General features: G+C 41.9%; 1 protein-coding gene across 4 annotated transcripts in view; it reads right to left on the bottom strand.

The window, feature by feature from the left end:
- Positions 1-20,579, bottom strand: part of MYH11 (myosin heavy chain 11) — a 285,530-nt gene that overhangs the window by 150,603 nt on the left and 114,348 nt on the right. For 2 of the 4 annotated variants that reach the window (XM_086941439.1, XM_086941437.1), the window contains exons 5-6: positions 5,097-5,199; positions 215-235 (exon numbers count right to left, since the gene is read on the bottom strand). In XM_086941439.1, the coding sequence (XP_086797565.1) occupies positions 215-235; positions 5,097-5,199 (124 nt within the window). The remainder of the gene's footprint in view (positions 1-214; positions 236-5,096; positions 5,200-20,579) is intronic. The other 2 variants (XM_086941438.1, XM_086941440.1) reach the window with 1 other exon arrangement.

The raw sequence follows: 20,579 nt of genomic DNA, 5'->3' as shown, positions 1-20,579 counted from the left end.
CCTACACATGTTGAACCTTGATAAACTCTAGTACAGTCCTTTAAAAATGGTGGTACACACGTGAACGTTGGGTGCTATTGTTGCTTTTCAACGTGATACAATGATGTAACCTTAGGTACTGAATTTCACTCTAAAGTACACTTTATGTGCAACAACAGCATGCAGGTCTGCACTCGGTGCTCTATTCACACACTCAACACTCTGATTTACTCACGTAGGCAAAAGATGGACCTTGCTGTAGTCGAATGACGCAAGTATAAAAAACATGTCAGTATTATTTCAAACAGGTACACACTTTGTTATGGCAGGCGCCACGCGTAAACAGCATAATGCTATTAGGGATCACTTCTGGATTATAATTTAAAGAAAAATGACATAATAAGTCCTTGAGACATTTTTATATTATTGTGTTCCTTAACTATTTTCTTGCATATCCACAAAATGGCCGATGTCCAAGCTCACCTCCAATGATCATCACAGAATTAATGTCACATTATTGATGTTGTGTTTATTTTTTCTTCTTTGTACCAAGGACACCTGGCCAAAGTGTGCCAAACACAAGGAACGCCATTGATGGTGCCACCACTCCAAACGTAAGGCAAACAACTGATGATAGCATAGTTTCACCAATCCTGCTGCGTGAACAGTGTTTTTTGTTAATGATGTAATGCCCTTTTTTCATGTCTCTCTCCCCAGGTAAAAACTGGGGTGAGTAACTAAAAAACAAAAAAATCCCTGGTTGTGGGAGTCATTTTTGTTTTGTTTTGCTTTACCAAAGTCCCACTTTGGGAGCTCGTTTTTTAAAAACAAAATATCTGTAGATGTTTTGTGGATAGCTTTCAAACTGATGGCGGCCGTCCACCAAGCTTTTTGCACCCTGACAGGAACCACTATGATGGAGGTTCCTGTCAAGGTACAGAGATCAGTACTGGGCCAAGTGTGATCTCTAAATATGCCTAAAAGTAGTCTCTTATGGAGGGAGTGCTGCCTGCTGAGTGCTGAGCTTCACGTGTACTGTTGTGCCATTGCTAGACATAGATCGCATATTTCCCTGAGCCTTTGAAAAGAGAAAATGGAGAGATTTACCCTGGACGGCATTTTGCAAGCTTTCATTAAAAGGCTTGAGTTGCTTAAAATGTGAAACATAAATAAGAGCAAAACAAGAGGCAGCACCTGTGAGAACTAAGCTGTTGGTTAACAATCAAACACTGAATGGTCCTATGTCACCACCAAGAGATCCCAAAATCATTTTTAGGATACTAACTAGTAGGTCAGGAAAATAAAAATTAAAAAACAGTAAAATAGTAGTCAGTTGACAGATGCGAAGACAAAAATCATGCAAATGTATGATGATGAAAAGCAGAAACCAAATATTCTAAAAAAAACTCCTACTATTTCTCTCTTCTCTTATATGTGTTACTCTGCTAGAGTCCCATAGAACAATTTTATATAAGAAAACACTGAAGAAAGGTACCTATACCTGAAATTTTAGAAAAGAGAAACTCCTGCACCTGCATTTCAAAACTGTAAATTGAGGAGTAAAATACAGCAATATTTGGCAAAGAAAATGTTAGCAGCTTGGCACTTCTTTGCTACTGATAAAAATATTTTTGTATTTGTTTAGCGCTTGCTGCCACAAGATACATATGTGTTGGCGTTTTCCAACAAAGGTGTACGAGGGTTGAAGCCATGCCAAATTTAGGTCATGCACCTGGGATAAATTAGCACACAATAAATGTCAATGTAAATGCAGATCATTTACATATTGAGTGATTAGCACGAAAATTGGCATGGCTCAGGGGCTTGTCAACCTCAGTTGGGCAGTCCCGCTCTGCATCAGAGGAGTTGTTTTAGCTCACCTCAAGAAGATAAAAGGCTCAGTGGGGTTGGCTTTGCACTGCTGATTTGCAGTGTGCATTCAGATCTCATCAAGAAACCACACAACCTGCTGAGCTAGTTCAGCGGCTCTTTTGACAGCATAAACCGGAAAATGGATTAATACAAAACAGCTGAGGCACCGGAGTTTCTGTGCACATGAAGGGGCACATTGTTTCCTAAAATGTCCATACGGTGTCTAAAGAAATTCTCCTGAGAGAGTAACATGCTAAAAATAACAGTTTGCCCCTGTAGCTCCAGCTTTAATTATTCCCTTTAAGTACCCAGACAACAGTTGAACAAATGTAATAACATTTTATTAAATCATAGTGTCTCACGTGATCATCAAGCGGCCTAGCTCGCTTTTGGGCATCGGCAAAGCTACAGAATCCTAAAATCCATTAAGCACCTCACAACAGTTCTATCTCAGAATATCGTGGGGGTAGTGTACTCATCGCAGGCAAAATATAAACTACAAAAATAGTATAAAGCTCTGCATGTATAATATTTACTATTCTTAACTGTGTGTGTGTGTATATCCCACACGGTGGAGACCAGCTCGATCCTTACAGCTTGGGTTAACCTTGACAGAACCAGACAGACACTATGTTTGTGAGGACCGGTGCATTATGAGGACCGGTCCCAGAAATGTGTTTAGGTACTTTCAAGCAAGTGTATCAAAAAACTAAAAGGGCAGTTAGACTTGCTTCTGTGCGCTTTATAACCTACCCTACTATCAAAGCGCATGTGGAGTTAGAATAGTAATTACACACTTCATTACGTTCATTAAGTATAGGTATGTTATTAGGGAGGGGTGTGTGTCCAAAAATAAAATAAATTAACAACAATGCACTGCAGGAGCTTATAAATAAACACATTTATTAACACATATTAAGGCTGCACCGATGCACTTCAACCCTTGAGATCTTTCTTTAAAGTGAGAGAGACTGCAATGGTCGAAACGCGTCGATGCAGCCGTAATATGTGTTAGTAAATATGTTTATTTATAAGTTTCTGGAGTGCAGCGTTACATTTATTTTTGGAAAGATATTGAATGGGAGACTTGGTCCACCTTCCTTGCTGCACCAGCTGACAAGCGCCCTCCTCGAAAACCTGCAAGAGACTGCACTGCAACAATACACAAACTTATATATAAATGTACACTGATATACCATCAATATACATATATGTTGACATAAGTATGTTACACCTATACTTACCTATGTATATATACACCTGGACAACATTTTGGCAGTCAATATATTTGCTACACTATTTCTGCAGGTGTGAAATTAAAGCTGTGATAATCTGGTAGCATGGCCTTATCTCGTGTTACTAAAATGGCGTCAAACAAAATAGTTTGTCCTGTAAATGTGCAAGCTCTCATCTACCATTATATGCTTAACATGTCAGTTGGTTGTCATAAAGCTCAAGCAGCAGATGGTAATTTTTTATTCACTTTCTGTTCCGTTAACCAAAAACAGGCATGATGATATACAGATGTACATCTTTCTTGGAGCAAGTTGACGTAACATTTCCCCATGGTTTCTCAAACTCTAATTCGGAGAATTTAAAAGCCTAGTGGTGGGGGAGGAGATATACACCATTTTGGGTCCCAGTGACATCACAGACCTAGCCCTTCTCTCTACGTTAGACCCTGATGGAACCAGGTAATGGAAAGGGTTAAAAACTAGAAAAAGTAAACACGGTTCTAGTATGTATGTTGATATTTTGTTACGGTCACTGCTTTCATGACCCATGACGCTCAGGATACCAAAATCCATGTGAAGAATAACAAAAAGCAATTGAGGGGTAGCAACTGCTATCCCTGTCTAGCTTCAGGGCACCCATGTAGTTTGCATATTGCATGTGTGTAATTACGAGACGGGGGTTGAGCCAAAGGCCATACCCAGAGTGGATTGAGCATACCAAGGGTTGATGCGGGGTCTGGCCTCATCTCTGCGGTCAAACCCTGCTACACAGTGCCAAAGCCAGCATGGAGGGGGGGGGGTTAAAATATATAAACAAAGGAGCTAGATGTAGGTTAGCATAAAAAACACCAATTATTTACTGAATAATTCTGTTAGGGTAAGTCATTGTCCTTTTGTCACAACGCAATAACGCAGGAATAAAAAAACACAAAAGTTCCCAGAAAAACGACAATTAAAGTGAAATTATAAATACGATTTTCTATTATAAAACATAATGACATTTGCCAGTTCAGCTTACATACGTAATCATAAAATGGCAGATGCATTATCATGATCTCACATATGGCATCACAAATGACATAATGGATTAATTAACTGGTGACATCATGTGTCACATCAACATTGACATCATTGATGGAATGATGACCTAGGCAGTGGAACATCATGAGATACAAAAAACAGCATATCAAAGCACTCTCATTTAAACTTCACTAGGCTCTGTGCTAAACCAGGATGGAGGTCAATCACAGTTGATTGTTTGCATATGAAGGGCAGGGTGCATGGTCTGGTGAAAGGCAAGGCCTTGTGGTAACTCCCATTGCACACAGTTGAAGGCTATATACAACGGGTTGTGCCCACAGATGGCCGGTGGAGAGCAAGGACTTATGCTGATGGAAAAACAGGCTCCTGTCAACCTAAACACACAGCCAAAGAATGTTTACTGGTGCAAGGAAAGGTTATGCCATGCCAATGCTTCCATCTCGTTGGCCCTCAGTTGGTAGTGTGCAATACCATGCGTCAAAACATATGGAACCCTCCCACTTGATGTCTCGAGTGGGTACATAATTGTTAAAAGTTTTTGTTTGGGTTGGATTACCATTTAAAGTGGAAATATTCCAAAGGACACAAAAAGCACACAGGACCCAGGAAATTGTCCATTAATTTCCTACTTTAGCATGTGTGTATCATTCATGAGAGTTGATGGAATTCTGAAGATCGCAGTAAACTACTTCAGACATCAGCACAGCAAACTATGATTACAAGATACCTTTCCTAACTGTAGTAGATTATAGTCTACCAAGTAACACCCTAAACAAGAGTAAAGAATTAAGTGAGTTAGTGTCTGTTTTGGTTGGCTGTAGTTGAGTTGCTTGCCACTGTGAAAGCATGGGAGATACTACAATTGAATTACCTGCAACTTCCATATAGACTACATCAGATCCACTTCAGAAGGCATAAAAAAATAAGGCAATATGGAGTAGTGGGATAGGGGTAACAAAATGTACTTACAGTGATGCTTGTATCTTTTTTGCCCTTGTGTGAGGAAGCAACCAAAGCCAAGTATTGGATGACCTTCTTGGTATTTTCAGTTTTTCCAGCTCCCGATTCACCCCTGTAAAGAAACAAAAAACAGGAGACTTGTAAGGCAGAGTGGATTGTTATCTGGAGAATAAACATTTCATACATACTTTTATACTCATGCATAGCATAATGCTCTCACCCATGCCAGAATGGGAGGCAGGCCCCAATATACATGTTATCGGTAGCACAGTGCGGGTAATAAAATAGTGTCATTTTCCTGTAGTATGCGACTGCTCCTTAAGTACATGGTGGTAATGAGAATGGAGCAATGGTTTCCATCACTCCAATTCTGTGATGCTAAGATGCATCACAGTATCCCTGTACAGCAGATTCTTAACTTTACACTAGGTCAACTCACGCAAATTAGAGAATTCACCATACCGCACTAGTAAAGTAACAATTAACCAGATTAGGCTCTCCTGTAGTCGGGTTACACTGTCTAGAAAAAGCCAACTGTAGTTGGTGTATGATTTGTAGTAAGAATGACAGATCCTAGAACTAGAGGAATGTCCAGGACCCAAATAGTGTGAGGATCCTAAAAGATTAGCTCAAGATTCTTTGGGCCCATCTATTTAGAGTTTGACTCTGCAACTTCCAGCTACCGCAAGGCCCCAAGGTAGACTACAAAAGTGCTTCACTGTGTGAAGTGACCTTTATCATCTACCATAGTTGGGTAGCAGTCTTCATTTTTAGATCCAGAAAAATCATGCCACTTCTTCAGGTCTCGATGAAAGGCCTGTTGCCCTACTCCTTGTCTTTTTGACGAGGTAACAGCATGGCACTCTGTATAAATGTGTTTTAGACCTCATGTTGTAGAGATATTCTTTTCTTGAAAAGTATTTTGTACAAAGACACTTTTCGGAAACTTTTGTCACAAGATCTGGAGATGGCATCTGGATTTTTCCATTAGTTTTTTTTTAAAGTTATATATAGTGTAAACACGACCTTAAAATATCAGGTACAGTTTCGTTACAGAGGGACACATTCATTAGGCACGGGGAGATTAAGTGATTTGCCCAGAATGACAGGACGTTGAGCGTCGTTGCCAAGACTCGAACCCGATTCCCCAGCTTCGAGGTCAACCACTCTAGCCGTAAGGCCACATCCTCTCCACGTCTTAGTAAATCAGCCCAGAAGGTGGTAACAAAATCAAACTAGCATTAACAAAGCCTATTGGCCTGGCCTTTCACATCGCTACAGTACCTCAAGTAATTCTGAAATCTCCTTCCTAAGTCAGAGGAAACAACGGGAAGTCTTTAACAAAACCGCAGGCCTTCCTAACTAGATGCCCCTCTCATGTCAGAAGCAACTAATTAACAAGTCTTTCACCAAATCTGCAATAACTCACATTCTTCCTAAATGTTCCTCTCCAGTACGATGCAACAGCATAAAATGTCATGTGGCTTCAATATAAAAATAGATAGATCTCTTTATAGCTAGATGCTTTATAGATAACTTTATTGTATACGGTTAGTAAAAACAAGTACAAAACATTAAGGAGCGCAAGAACAATCAGATTAAAACAGCTCTGTCTAAATAAAACGTGTTTACAAAATAAATATTTTATATCACCTACTTATTTAAATATCTTAAACCTAATGATGATTTAGACAGCAGCAAAAGGGTAACAACAGCTCGATAAGTCATTTCATTCTGTAACGTCCAGTGCTTAATTTGTAAAATAATAAAGTGCCAGATACCTGGCCAGGAGACCACTGCAGCGTGCACCACCCATTGCCTCTGTCATCGTGCCAATTATGGTACCAAAACAACTACTAACCATCTCCCTCGCTTGTAAGTGAGACAATTCAGATTATTCCAGGTCCCCAGAGCTAAAGGAATGGCTGGAGAGGCAGGTATTAGTAATTTTTAATGGATATTGTATTCAGAAACAACTGTTGTTCTGCTAATCTCTAAATTAGATGAGCAGGGCCACCATGTGGCAGACTGTCATAAGTGCGATATTGACAATTAAGTGCTGGTGCCGAGCACCGGAAACCACAGTCTCAAATTAAGCACTAAACAGTAACTGAAAAATTTAAAGACCTTCATTTAATACATGGATGCTAATTTATGCAACATATGGGGAACACAAGCAACATAATAAGGTGTTTCATCATATTCAATGAGTAAAATACGTTAAAACTGATCATTTAAAAACTGATACTTCAGGCAATTAGCACTATTAACCAAATTTGAAATGGTAATTGCTGGCTTTCGCAAATCTGTTTTCCACCAACATCATGAATTTCCTATAAGCAACATTTAAGGGCAAATCGTTCAGATCTAGGTACACAATAATTGCCTGCTTAGACAAATGAATACACTGTTCATTTAACAGCTTCCTCAATAGTGATCCCTGTTCAACTAGTAGGCTAGAACACTTAGAGACAATGCAAATAATAGTTTCAACTGCTGAAGTACACTATTAAATATGTATCATGTCTATAGTTTACTTTTTCCTTTGTAAATTACATTTTTTTAGTTTGAAATTTTATGAAATAGTTTTTTCTCTCTATTTTTATGAAATCAGACATCTGAATGTATTATGATTACATCTATTTTAATTACTTCTTATCTCTTGTACATATAACCTATGATTGAATTGTGTAAATAATGATGTGTATATATATATATGTATATATGTTCATGACTGTCTTTTTATGATTTTAAATAATCGAAATAAAGTGTTTTGACTGAACTGCTGAAGTACATAGCCTACAGTCAACACTTTGCTTGGATTTAATCCATAGAGGAGTCAGATTGTTTGTAGGCCACTACTTTTTGTAAAGCTTTATTCGGTTATTGCAACCGTCAAAGTATACATCCATGAAACATTTAAAATCAGAATCTTTACTGTAGAACAAATGCTAGATGGATTTGTTTTACTTATATGGTACAGCGCATGTTAAAAATAATTTAAAAACACATGACATATACTCATTTGCTTCTAATTGTAAACAGTAAACATTGCGACCCCCTCTAATCGAGCCATGCAAAGTGTAAAGTGCCTGTGCCTTCACAACAATACAAGGATAAATAACACCAATATCACATTACCACTAATACAATAAATAGAATAAGCCTCACACAAATCCGGTACAAAATTAGCTATAAAATACATATTTGTAATTTTTCATCTACAGGGATGATCGTATAGGCAGTTAACTAGTAGCTTTTAAGATTCTTTTCCACGTGTGCCAGGCAGCTACTAAAAATTTAATAAAAACCAGAACAATTTAAAAGAGAAAATATCAATTTTAAGATCATGAGTGCTACCTGGGATACATTAAATAGTAATTTTTAACATTATTTTTCGTTTATACCAAGCAGCTTCTAAAAATTTACCTACAACCAAAACGGTTTTAAAAGAAGTGTCAAATTTTAAAATCCTAAGAACTGACTGATATCGGGTTATTCTCATTTCTTTACATAAGGGACGAATCCACTTTCATCTGGAAGTTAGATACTCAGGGCAAAAGAACAGTAAATGCGAATGTTATCGTCACCCTGACCACACAAAGGGCAAGCCGTGGTTCCTTGTTCTTTGCCCCAAGACAAAATTGTAGGCCATTAAATCGAAAACATATGAAGTTGGTTTATAAAATGATTGAGTAACATGCTCCCAAGTAAAGCTGCCTATGGTGGACGGTATAGTTGTTTAGAATCATCCATGCATGCGAACATTTAAATAGGAGATCTTTATTACTGTGCTCTTGATAGCTGTTGCATAGATTTATTTGGCATTTTTTTAGATTCTTGAACAATCCACCAGTCTCTTATTTATAAAAAAACCTAAAGCTACCTCCAAATATTTTCCAAAAGAGGTTGTATATTTCACACTTGCTATTTCCCTCAAAATTGCATAATCAACAGTACATGCTTTACACCTTTTAATTTAAAGCATGTTTGATAGCAAACTTCTCAGCATAATAAACCCACACTGATGCTAGTGTGGGATTTATTATACCCTGCACTCAGAAGGCATCTGAGAGCTGCCCCCTGAAAAACGACCATCCTCTGGTGGGTTCCCTGATTGGTAAACACTAGCCTGTCACCACTAGATATGTCTCTGGACCCCTGGGGTGGGAGCCTTTGCTCCCTGGGCCCAGAAAGAAAGCCTTTCCTGGGCAAAGGTGTTCACACCTCCCCCAGGTCAGGATGAACCATCTGTGGCAGGGGAGTTGCAAAGGCCTTGCTGCCTTTGCAACAAGAAACCCAGTCTCTCCTGTTATCAGGAACAGGCCCCCTTCCTGCCTCATCTCCTTTTCGGCTGGAAGACAAGTAGGAAAAATGAGTGCAGCCCAGAAGGTGTGTCAAATACTGCCAATCCACTCCCCCCATCCCCCTCAGGTGGGGCAGGCGAGGTAAAGCCCACTCTTCAGTGCCCGCCCTCTTGCAGATGGAAGTCACTCTCCAATCAGAATATGAGATTGTGCCCACTCCCCCACGTGGGGTAAGCACACCAAGGGTGTAGTCATCCTAAGGTCAGTAGCCATTTGGCTACTAGCTCGAGACCCCTAAAACGCACCCTAAAAACTGTATTTAGGGAGCAGCCTTGAACCCAAAAGGCAGATTTCTGCAACCTATGAAGAAGAAAGATGGAAGAAGTCACACAGGAGAGGAGACTACAGAGAAGAACTGACTTGTCCCCAGCCCTACAGGCCTGTCTGCAGTTCCCGGCGAGCCTATGCCAAAAGTCGACTTGTCCTGCAGCCAGTGACCTCGAAAACCCTGGGAGGACTGACTGCCTTCAACAAAGGCCAGATCTCTTGTGAACAGCAGCTCTGTTCAAAAGAAACTCCAAAGACAGACTCTGAGCTTGCTGAGGACAAAGAAACTCAGGTCTGGAACCACCACTGCATCTGTCACCTACGGCCTGAGTCCAGGTGGCCCACCGGTCCCAGCGAGGTCCTCCAGTGCCCGAGTCCACCGTGGGTTGACCCTTCCAGGACTCCCCCATGTTGCCTGCAGCGTCTGCACAACCCCCCCCCCCCCCAACTGCGAGTGGCCTGCTCAGGTGAAATCCAAACTCAAAAGGCACCCCTGCATCCGGCTGCCCTACAACCTGGAGAAGAGGACCTGAGGTGCACATACATCCCGGAGCCCTCCAATTTTTCTGCCCTGTTGTTGGTGCCTCCCAGAAGACTTCCTGGACCGAGCCTGCAGCCAAAATCCAAAACCAGCAACCCCCATAAATTTGCATTAGGCTCCCGACCCCTCCTAAGCACCCTGCACCCGGCCGCCCTAGTGCTGCTGGTGGATTGGACTTGGTACTGTCTGGGGACCCCTTTGCCGTGAAATTAACCCTAGGAGCTTGGCACCCGAGACCGAGTGGCCTACCTGTGAGCTGCCCCCAACCAAGGTGCCCCCTAGCCCCCTTGGCTAACATTGGCATCCTGCACTCTACACCAGGCTGCCCTAGTGCGGCTGGTGGTGCAATTTGAGTGCCTACCCAGACCATGGGGAACCTTGGTCCTAACCCAAAAAACTCCCATTTGTAAGACGTTTACTTACCTGTGAAACCGATAACCATTTTTCTCGCATAGGAGCCTATGTTAAGAGATTTTGGGACTAAAACGTTTGTGTTGAACTGTTGTTGTATGAGAAAAAGAGAACTCAATTGCAAAGTATAAAAAGTCGTACTTAACTTATATTGAGAGATCCTGAGGTGTGGTATCTGGGCATACCACCCCCAGTACTCCAAGTAATGCAAAAACGAATCCAAGAATAAATTAAAAATAATTACTGTGTTATTTAAACTGTTTTTAAAGCATATACAAACCTGTAACAATTGCAAATTCGATCATAACTGCATTTCATTGTGAAATCCTGCATTCCAAGTATATTTTACCTACCTGTTCTAAGTTCTGCTTGGTTCTAGAAATAAAATACTAGTATAGCTTTTTTTATACTTGCCCAATTGCTCAGATTCAGTCTCTAAGTGTGCGCATCAGTCTTAGTTTAGTGAATACATTAAATGTTTAAGACACCCTCTGGATAAGCCTAACTGTGAGCCTACACTACCACAAAGAGAACTGTTAGTACTTACTTAATTTAGCCTCTGTTATACCTCTGGGGACGCCCTAGACTCCGTGCACACTATACCTTACTTTGGTATAGTATATACAGAGCCAGCTTCCTACATCTAGTTTTTAAAGAAAACAATAGAGCTGATGAGCCTACTAAGCTAGGCTGATGGGTACAATTTCCCTTTGATTTGGTATTTTTTCTAGAAGATATATTTTGACCTATTTTTGCCTCAGTTTCTCTCTTGTTTGATGCTGCGGCCCCTATGTTTTCATTTGCCATTCAAGGTCGCTTAGTGTACTTTGGGTATGCTGAAGCTGTCAAAAATGTCCAGAATATTTTATAAAAGAAGCACGTATCCAAAACAAGTGATGAGTACAGTTTCATACCCTCTTCAGGAATATGGTTTTGTGAAAAGGATCCGCAAGAATCATTAGCTAGTTAAAAGCTAGTAACTGGTTAATGACTGGGGCGTAACGAGAACATAAGCCAATTACATTACAATTAAGTAGAGTGATTTATACTGTTTGTGGTTACCCAAGGCCCCAAGAGATTGCCACCCTTTAGCTCCCTTTTGACGACCTTAAAACATTGGCACATGTATTTTAGTTGTTTCCTTTATTATGTTTTCCTGCTAAATTTGATGTTGCAACGTTGTCACAATGTGGCAAGTGTTATTCCTCCACCGTGATACTGATCACAAGTTTGCTCAATATGATTCAGTTCAGCTCAGTTTCTTTATTTCTAATTCCCTTTGCTTACTTTACTTACTTTTCCTTATTAATTGTTAATTTTGCAGGAGACGATTCCTTTAGTGTTTGAGGATTAGGTGGTTATAAAAATGCAATCTGTGGCCTGGGGTGCGAATTGAGAGGGACTGCAGAGGGGCTGCCTATCACTCTAACCCTGGGCCAACCCACCTAACCCGCTTACCCCTCGACACCCTCCCCAACACCTTCTTCCCACTGCCGAACGAATGTCCACCTCCCTAAAGACTCACCGGCAACATTCGCTCCCAGAGGATCCACCTTTTCTACAGTGAATCTATATTATGATGAGAAATAATGAGGCTGGGCTAATCTGTAGATTCCAAGTACAGTAAAAAATGTAACTGTTGTCTTACAGTGCACATTAACACTTGGAGGAAAGGAATAACTGAGTGTTAGACACCTATGTTTGAACATTCATGATAAAATCTAGGAAGAAGAGCAGTTTATGAGACAACACTCTGAAAGTAGAATGCTTTGAGGAACATGCCCATCTTCTTTAAAATTTTTAAGAAACCTCTGATCATTTTAAGGCAAGTGGCTGTTTGCCTCTGTGCCATCAGTCATTACCTAAGGCGCAGCTCTTAATCTTTTGACTTCTGTTAATCTCCATCGTGTCACTACTGGAAGCCTGCTACCCAGACTTAATCAATTTCTACAATTTAATTAGAAAACAATGCACAAAAATACATAAAAAAATATGTCAAACAAGTACAAATTATTAAATATTTGATTTAATTCACAAACTAAAAAAATTCATTTTTTTATTTTAATGCTAAGGGAAAGGTTGGATCTTTTTAAAATTTGGTTTCACTTCTAAAAGACGAAGTAAAATGCGACAGTGTAGCATAACATCTTGTCTTTTTTACTGCTAATGCACATTCTCTTTTTGTCTGTACATACCAGTGCTTTAATTGAGGCCTCAAAAAATCTATACTAGAATCAGTGTGCTTTTACTTGTGCTGCTCTCGCCAATCAAGATAAGGATACCAACTTAATTTTAGCCCCTGTTTCAAATGACATCACATTTAGACAGTGTTTTAAAATGTCCTATTTTACATGTTCCTTTTCTTTGTATATATACATTATTAATCTACTGCTATCATTTAATTTTCTAAATAGTCCAGGGGTTCAAGGAACCGAGATAGAAAATAGCTTACCTAGGGCACAAACTTGAAGCTGCATTCTTTCATCTTTGGAATTATCAATGATCACTGAGAGTAAACATGGCAGACTGACCTCTTTTGATGTTTGGCATACTTTCAATGTGTAGTAAAGCTCATAAGCCATATAAGCTTTTTCACGGCACTCCATCAGACCACAGAAGAATATCTGCCAAGAGCCCTTCACATGACTGCTGGCCTCAAACTATCAAAACTTTTTAAGGCAGAGAAGATGAAGAGGGAAAGCATTTCTTGATTAAACAACGAGTGGTTCTGGTGTTTCATTAATACCACCATGGATTAATTTGTGCTGGTGGTTGCCGGTGATGGGTATTGGCACTAATATTTGGAGATCGGGACATATATTTTCATCATATGACTGTGACAGAGCAAGACAGAAAAAGAAAGAAAAGAGAGAAATAAGAAGAAAGATAGAAAACAGTGACAATGGAATAAAGCAGGGATGAAAAAGAATATATAGGAGCGGGAGAAGCACAGGAAGTGTAGGATGCTGGGAGAAAGAAGCAGGAGGTAATATTGTTATTTGTAAACGTCTGCATTCGGCAGTGCTTGTGACAAATTTCTAACAAGATCTTTGAGCCCCTGTGCTTGTGTTAGTTACTGCAAGTCAGAGTCTACTAATCAGAATCTATAGATAACAGGCCTGATTTAAAGTTTGGCAGACGAGTACTTCATCAGAAACATGACAGGTATCCTGGCCTGCCTCGTTACAGGTGCATTATATCCTAATGCCCTTGTCGTGTAATTCTCTTCTTACGATAGGAACTGAACGGTTTGTTGGGCAACATAAACATAGGGATGGTGCAAGACTAATTCCGTGCACCCCGCAGGATATGTCATTCAAGAGACAAGCTAGCCCACAGTGCCGCAATATGTTGTTGCAGGGATTCTGCTCATGCACAGAACTATGCGCAGGAAACCAGGACCTCAGTGTATTGTGGTGTACCAAAAACCCACCTCAGTGCCCAGAACCCTAATCCGACTAGCATCAGTGTCTCATTCGTTCTCCGTGCTACAGCAAAGCTACCAATGATTCGACAACCCAGAACAAGTGACTTAATGAACTCTCAGGAATAGTGGGAATCAAGAACACTCTTTCGTTTTTATTCTCATACAAGTCCACAACGTGAGTAGTCCGAGACACAATATAGTTTAAAATGTTCATTTTAACTACATGCTCTAAGATGCAGTACTTTAGCCAATACTAGTAAACAGATGCATAAAAATAATACAATCAGCATTGTTACAATTCCATAAAACACAAAGGGAGAAATCATTTATAATGATAGTGGAACCAGGACTATAGCGCTGTGTACTACCTCCCCAGGCTTGGAGCTAGTTTTATGATAATAGAAGATCTCTAGGTTAAAAAAAAGGGGGGACCCCATACCTCCAAGATCAGGTGACGTGAATCACATCCCAGGACAAGTACAGCTCTCTGTAGATGGAAAGGTTTTCTTCAAGTGCTCTCTACATGCATACAATGCCATATTAAAAGCCCCTGAGTTTCAGGTATTTGTAGCTGTGTAAGTGTTTTGTCTAAGTGAGTGGGACTGATCAACATGAATTAACAGCATACATTGTTATTCGGCCTTGAACACTCTGTGCAGACTATATAGTTCACTTATGCTAACTTAGCAATGGCTGCAAGCAATATCATATCTTCACTACAGTAGTACATGCATTTTGTGAATTCCGAAAGTCGTAAAGTTAGACTTTCATCTCAGTTTACCTTTGAGAATACTTCTACTATGCGTTCCCTGACCTAGATGCCTGGGGTGTATGTATGTTTTCTGCCAGGATCCCCTACTGGAACCCCATTACCCCAAAGGAAAGAATGAAGGTCCCTGTCTTGGTCACAAGTTGGACATCCCTCGTAGAGGGATCAGCAAGCAGCTCACCTGAGGTTTCAGTATGTAGTGACCTCGCAATGATGGCAAGTGCTCCTCTGCCTAAACCCAGAAATGTTTGTTTAATTATAACCAAAAGCATTATTGCTCTTGAGCCGAGACCTTAGTCAGGTCATCATTCTTATGGTCTATTGATAGCTCATGCTCCTTATGGATGAAAACAAATAACATTTGCACAATGTGTGTCGAGGCCTTGTACATGGTGCTCAAGGTGTTGTGGTAATGGTCATACTAAGTGGAATCTGTATGCAATGTCGTTTCAGATAAACTAAACCTGCGTTGTCACGTACACAAATGTGTCAAAAGTCACTGTGTGAAAGAGAAGGCAACTCAGGAAACGTGTATATGGTTAAAAGGGCAGCGTTTCTCCCCGGGCCTATCTAAGACACATGGCACACTAGTAATAGGGCAGACAGGGATATTATATCCCATTGCACTTGAAATAGGGAAGAGAGGATATCCATCACACTTGTGACAGTGTGCCAAATTCAAACTAAGGCTTACTACTTAATGACAGTGGGATCCTGGTCTGATGCCAGACCCAGAGGGCCTGTTGAACTGTAGGCTCTTTTATGAGGCTGGATTCCTCTCTCAGAGAAGTCTATGTTCCCAAGTTCCTATGCAAGGAGCTCGTTCAGTCCAAGTTTTTTGCTTTACATTCTGGGACCTGTAGATCTGTTTAACACATTATGGGCCACATGTATCAACATTTTCAGCGAATCGCAATTAGGTAATCGCTATTACAAATGTATGAAACTCCAAAAGTCAGCAGACCACCATGTTTATGAGAAATGTAAAAAGAACAATTGATGGACAGAATGGAGAACAATGTCATACATTCCAATGGCATGGGCAGCAAGCTACCATTCTGTTTTCATCCTCCTGAGGCGGAAGCCGGGAGCTTCTCTCTTACTCCTCGCAAATCTTTTAAAATATTGTTACTAGTGCAGCGCTTGATTTAAAAAGTGTTTTATCCTCGCAACCCTTTATTAAATTACTGTTACTAGTGCAGCGCTTGATTAAGAAAAGCGTTTTTATTATTTGTAGGGGTATTGACATTGCGCATGAATAAAAAGCGTTTTTCATACCAGATCAGTGTAGCACCGCCTCACTGATCCCTGGACCCACTCTCAGCTGAGGATTGACGCTGAGGGTGTGATACCGGGATCCGAAGCCTCCACAGCGGCCATCTTGGGGGTGACGAAGCGCTCAGGTGCGCTCTAGTCTTTGATAAAAGGGCCTCTCGCCCTCGGCGCCTTAGCAAGTTACCATTCTGTTTTCACCCTCCTGAGGCGGAAGCCGGGAGCTTCTCTCTTACTCCCCGCAAATCTTTTAAAATATTGTTACTAGTGCAGCGCTTGATTTAAAAAGCGTTTTATCCTCGCAACCCTTTATTAAATTACTGTTACTAGTGCAGCGCTTGATTAAGAAAAGCGTTTTTATTATTTGTAGGGGTATTGACATTGCGCTTGAATAAAAAGCGTTTTTCGTACCAGATCAGTGTAGCACCTCCTCACTGCTCCCTGGACCACTCTCAGCTGAGGATTGACGCTGAGGGTGTGGTACCGGGATCCGAAGCCTCCACAGCGGCCATCTTGGGGGTGACGAAGCGCTCAGGTGCACTCTAGTCTCTGATAAAAGGGCCTCTCGCCCTCGGCGCCTTAGCAAGCTACCATTCTGTTTTCACCCTCCTGAGGCGGAAGCCGGGAGGTTCTCTCTTACTCCTCGCAAATCTTTAAAAATATTGTTACTAGTGCAGCGCTTGATTTAAAAAGCGTTTTATCCTCGCAAACCTTTATTAAATTACTGTTACTAGTGCAGCGCTTGATTAAGAAAAGCGTTTTTATTATTTGTAGGGGTATTGACATTGCGCTTGAATAAAAAGCGTTTTTCGTACCAGATCAGTGTAGCACCTCCTCACTGCTCCCTGGACCCACTCTCAGCTGAGGATTGACGCTGAGGGTGTGGTACCAGGATCCGAAGCCTCCACAGCGGCCATCTTGGGGGTGACGAAGCGCTCAGGTGCCTCCAGTCTCTGATAAATAGGACGGCCCTTCTCCGCATAGCGGACGCGTTGCGGACACGCCTGACTCACGCCGGAGTCATGCCAGAGTCCTGCCCGTCTGCGCCCGTCCGCGCCAGGCCGTGCCCAGGGCCATGTCCCCCTGTCATACGTTCCCCCGGTTTTACCACATATTCCCGGCCTCACCTTCTACAGTTGAATCAGGTCACTACCCTCCCTTCCCTGTGCAATTATTTGTTAAACCCTTCGCTTAATCAATACCGTTGCCAACACTGCTCTTTTTATCTGTTCAAATTACCAAAGATCAGGCAGAGACAACCCCATACGCTTAAGATGGCCCTCTTGAATTGTCGCTCCCTGCCCAAACATGCCTCGGAGATCTCCTTCCTACTACAAGACTCATCATTGGATCTACTGTTTCTCACGGAAACATGGCTAGGACCCTGTTCTGGCCCAGATATTGTCCAGGCCCTGCCCCCGGGCTATCTAATTCAACACCTGGATCGAACAGGAAACATAGGTGGAGGGATTGCTATCCTTTATAAGGACCATTTAGTCTGCCGCCTCCTAGGCAGTCCCTTACTGGACTGTGAAAACGTCCACTTCTCGATAACCCTTTCATCCTCTGCCTCCTTCACGGGGCTCTTAATCTACCGCCCTCGAGATCTTTAGGACAATTTCATCAGACATTATTGGAAACCGTCATAAATCTTGCCAGCTCAGCCTCCAACTTTACCATATTAGGAGATCTGAATCTCCATTTTGATGACCCTCTTGACATGATAGCGACGGACCTCGTTCAAGACCTAGAGACGTGCGAAATGTCTCTTAAAAATCATAAGCCTACTCATATAAAGGGACATCTGCTTGACCCCATTTTTCTAATTTAACCGATCTCACCACTTCACAACCTAATCCTTTACCTTGGTCAGATCACTTCGTCATACCTTTCTCATGGAACATTCCCCCCCCAGCCCCGGTAAAAACTTTCACTACTAAAAAGACTAGGCACTGGTCCAAGCTCAAGACTATCGACTGGGCAGAAGAACTAAAATCCACTCTACCGCCCGCTAACCCTGACATGAATATAGCGAATTCAGAGTTTAACCAGTGGATTGAGAACTCACTAGACGCCACCCTACCAAGAAAATCCACAGTACAAAAAAGGGGACCCATTAATCATCCTTGGTTCAGTCCAGAGCTCCGTAAACTCAAACAGAATTGCAAAAAAGAAGAGAGACTATGGAGGAAAGACTTTAACATAGAGAAAAAAGTCAAATACAGAGCCTCAATTAAAGCCTATAAATCTGTGCTAAAGGCAACTAAATTATCTTTTTATGACGAAAAAATCATTACTTCCTCTAACTCAACCAAAGAGATTTTTAAAATTGTGACAAGCAGGTTGAAACCCCCTGATCCCCCGTCGGCCCAACAAGCATCTGAATCTCGCTGTGAAGAATTGGCACTCTTCTTCCACACGAAAATTCAAAACATTCTTTTGGCCCTCCCTCCTGTCTCTAGCCCCGACTTTCTCGCGACATCTGTTCTTCCCTCTCTTAGATCCACCCCTGGGCTTTCTTCATTTACCCTGCTCACCAAGAAACACTTATCCCCCCTCCTTAACTCAATTAAAAGTGGTTCTCCTCTTGACCCTGCTCCCATTAACACCCTGAAGCTAGTTATGCCCATCCTAGAGTCTCCAGTTATCAACCTGATCAATCTCTCGATTGAAACAGGTACAGTCCCTTTGGACTGGAAAATAGCCATGGTCAAACCTCTGTTGAAGAAATCTAACCTTGACCCCGGAGACTTATCCAATTACCGGCCTATTTCCCTTCTCCCGGCCATCAGTAAACTAGCTGAAAAATTTATCAATCAGCAACTGTCATCATTTTTGGAGAACTCTAACTCACTCCACCCCTCCCAAACAGGCTTTCGCCCGGGTCAGGGGACGGAGACGGCACTACTTAAGGTGGTAGAAGAGTCTAGGAGGATAATGGACACGTGTGGCAACATGGCCATCATCCTCCTAGACCTCAGTGCCGCCTTCGATACGGTTAGCCACCGTATTATTCTTTCCCGCCTTAAAGAAACTGGAGTCTCGGGAAAAGCTCTTTCCTGGCTCGAATCTTTCCTCAGGGACATATTTTTCAAAGTATTTGAAGGAGATTGTCACTCTTCACCATCCCCCCTGCAGTGTGGAGTTCCTCAGGGCTCCTCTCTGAGCCCCACACTTTTTAACGTTTACATGTCCCCCCTTCCTAAGATAGTGGCCCCTTATGGAATCGAACTCATCAGCTATGCTGATGATACTCAGCTTGTGGTGTCCCTCAATCAGGCTGATTCATCGCACCCAAGTCTGAGTAGTTGCCTCGAAGAGGTATCAAAGTGGATGGGCCAGTCCCAGCTAAAATTAAACAGTCAAAAAACGGAACTGATGCTACTGGGCAGAAAGGCCTCGTTCAACTCCCCGACGCTGTGGCCCCCGTCTATGGGTGCCAGCCCAACCCCAAAAAAAGCGATCAAAAGCCTGTGTTTCTGGCTAGATGATAACCTTACTTTCAAAGTACAAGCCAGAAAAACCGCGGCCACTTGCTTTGGGTTGCTCAAATCCACTCGTAAAATCCTCCCTCAACTCCCCGAAAGAGCCAAAAAAATTTTGATCCAGGCCATGATTTTATCAAGGCTGGATTATGGCAACGCGCTATACCTGGGAGCCCCGGTCTCCGTAATCCAAAAACTCCAGGTGGTGCAGAACTCCGCTGCTAGATTGCTGACAAATACTAACCATCGCTCCTCAGCTCTGAGATCTCTTCACTGGTTACCCATAAAAGAACGGGTACACTTTAAGGCCCTCTGCATTGCCCACAAAAATCTTCAGGGCAATGGCCCTCCCATCCTGGCCAATTTAATCAAAATGCACAAGGCCTCCAGAAATCTTCGTTCCAACGACCAGAACTTGGCACAAGTTAGCAGAATTAATAAGGCCCGCACGGGTGGTCGCCTCTTCTCCCATAACGTCGCGAGGCTGTGGAACTCTCTGCCCCTCTCCCTTCGACAGGAGCCCAATCACCTCGTTTTCCGCAAGAAAATAAAAACCTGGCTTTTTCCTATCAATTAATTCATCTTCTTTGATTTCATTTCTGCAGCTGCAAGCACTGGGATGCCTCCGGGTAGCCATGCACTATAAAAGTGCCATTTTCATTTCATTTCATTTCATGGAGAGCATGGGTCTCCAGTCTGAGCATACCGGTCCCACTCGGGGTGACAAATGCAAAAAGAACAATTGATGGACAGAATGCAGAAAAATATCATACATACACCCCAGTACAGAGACCATTCAGAAAGTGCTTTGGGTGTTTAAGACAGGGCCAACTTTAGCGCTGATAGCACCCGGTGGAACAATCTCGTATGGAGCCCCACCTAAGACCTCCTCAGATTCCCTCACTACAACCTAGCAGAAGCGCCCCTCAGCTCTCCATAGCCCCTCTCTCACA

This window comes from Lissotriton vulgaris, chromosome 10 (genome assembly GCF_964263255.1).
Source record: "Lissotriton vulgaris chromosome 10, aLisVul1.2, whole genome shotgun sequence".
Classification (NCBI taxonomy): Eukaryota; Metazoa; Chordata; class Amphibia; order Caudata; family Salamandridae; genus Lissotriton; species Lissotriton vulgaris.
The sequence above is the reverse complement of the archived record's forward strand: the minus strand, read 5'-3'. Positions and strand labels throughout refer to the sequence as shown.